The 2,207-nt window shown below is 29.8% G+C and overlaps 1 protein-coding gene across 1 annotated transcript; it reads right to left on the bottom strand.

Annotated features, from left to right (window-relative positions):
- Positions 1 to 673: 673 nt before the first annotated feature.
- LOC117924183 (origin of replication complex subunit 1A-like) lies at positions 674 to 1,368 on the bottom strand. Its single transcript, XM_034842762.1, has 2 exons — positions 1,075 to 1,368; positions 674 to 757 (listed from the first exon to the last, which is right to left on the bottom strand). The coding sequence occupies exons 1-2, from the start codon at positions 1,290 to 1,292 to the stop codon at positions 685 to 687; spliced, it is 291 nt and encodes a 96-aa protein (XP_034698653.1). The 5' UTR covers positions 1,293 to 1,368; the 3' UTR covers positions 674 to 684.
- Between the last annotated feature and the right edge of the window lie 839 nt (positions 1,369 to 2,207).

Below are 2,207 nucleotides of genomic sequence, written 5' to 3'. Positions count from 1 at the left end.
AAAAATAGATTTAAAGTTATTAAATCATTTTTATGTGTAACTTTAAACTCAAGATCAAATATGTGCAACTTCAAACTCAAGATTAAATAATTTTAAAATATATAAATTATTAATTAATTTTAACTATATTTTATTTTCTTTTAAATATTTTTAGGCTATGTTTGGTTCCCGGAAAATGCGAGAGAAAGAAAATTGGGAGGAAAAATGGAATGAAAGAAAAAGTTAAGGAAAGAAAAATAATTTTTTTCACTTATTTGGTTATCCATGGAAAATTCAAGGGGAAAAAAAAAAAGAATTCATTTTCTTTTATTTGATTAACCACGAAAAAAAATAAAAGAAAAATGGAAGGAAAATAAAATCATAAATTCATGTTAGATGGTTATCAATTTGTTGAATAATAAAAAAATTTCAGGAAAACAAAAATTGAACTCTTGGAGTAGATTGGTAGAAAGATATCGGTCTCATTCAAAGATTGATACATTTGCCTTTGCAAACTCTACCAGTTGCTCTGATTGTCTTCTTGATGCAGCATGACCAGTTGGATTATTTGGAGATATATTTAATACAAAACTGAAAGAAAAAAGTCACTCTATGAAATGCTTGTCTGAGACTTCACTTCTCCATTTTTAAGGTTGAAGATATATTTAAGAAGTCCTTTTCCAGTAAATAGGTTAAATGTTACAATCAACACAATCTCTTCAGGAATGATATACCATCGCCCCGAAACCAGTAAGTACCATCCACTTCTTTCCACATACTACACATCTCCAACATAAAACAAATGATCCATAGTCCACACAATTACTACTACAATAAAATAATAAGAATTCGTATCATTTTCTCTTTTTCTTGTTCCTCAGAAGCACCAGAAAAGAAAAGAAAACAGAATTTCAAGTCCCATGTTTTTTGGTCATTTTGCTCCTTAAAAACTCAAATCAATCAACCCAATAGTTATGTCAAACTCACTTTTTATGAACGACATAGCATTCAAGTTTCAAATTGATTCCCTTCCTTTTCCCACATTTTATCAGTAATCAAACAAACAATTTAACAAAAGGAGATAAAGGACTATACTTTTCAATATGAGCCGCCCATAAATCACTGGAAAGAAGCTTCTCCCTTGCAATTCTCTTCCGTCTCTTCCCTTTGGGTGGCTTTGGAAGCACAACTTCCTTACCCAATTTCCGGGCCTCGCAAAACTGGCATATCCAATCCCCTTTTGGAACCTCCTTTAGCGGTGGTTTCAAACACTTCAAATGAAACCCACCCAGACAATCATCAGACTCAATCATCACAGCCCTTCCAGACTTGAAACATACCCTACACTCCTCCACTTGCAATTCTTCATCATCCGAGCTCGCATTTTCCCTTCTTAATCATAACCTATTACTTTAATTTTTCTTCACAAGTACTTGACTACCCAAACACTCTTATTATTCATTTTGAAAATAATTAAAGGTTTGGCACATGCAACATTTATCCATAATCCTTTTTATTAGAATTTTTTTATCTTCATAAATTACAAGCATTTCACCTGAGAATAATTAAATATTATATTAAGATAATATCATAATTTCTATTGTTTTTTTACCATGTATATAAGGAAGAACACGAATGAAAAAGAGAACGGGAACATTAGCCTCAAATTTACACATTTATAATCAAAAGTAAAAATTATAAACCTTGATTTTTAGGTTGTTTTATCCATAGACAAATATAGTTTCTCGTTTGGTACCCTCCAATATCTTAGCATTAGTATTCTTTCTTGAATTTAGATTAAATATATGCAAAATTTTATCTCAAAACCCATATTTAAAGCCTCGTTGCATAAAAGATATGCAAAAGCCATTTTATCACCACCAACTGCATCACACACTAAATATGGTCTGGTTTATAGTTTATGATTAACAGTCTCACATAGTTCTCATTTCTTTACATTTCCAAAATGAATTTGGTATGGGAATTTGATATATTTATATTCTTATATTTCCAAAATGAATTTGTTATTGAGATTGATATATTTATATATAATTAAATATAACAGTGCCCGCAAATCATGACCTATTAAGACTACTAACTCTTATTTGTAATAAAAGAAAATGGGGAAGGAACAATAATGAAGATGTTTAGAGAAAGGAAAAAAATTAAAAATTATTCTATCATATCTGGGTTTGAATTGCCTACATTTATCAGTTAAATAAAATTAA

This window comes from Vitis riparia, chromosome 10, assembly GCF_004353265.1.
Source record: "Vitis riparia cultivar Riparia Gloire de Montpellier isolate 1030 chromosome 10, EGFV_Vit.rip_1.0, whole genome shotgun sequence".
NCBI lineage: Eukaryota > Viridiplantae > Streptophyta > Magnoliopsida > Vitales > Vitaceae > Vitis > Vitis riparia.
Note: the sequence above shows the minus strand (reverse complement) of the source record. Positions and strands in the feature narration are given on the sequence as shown.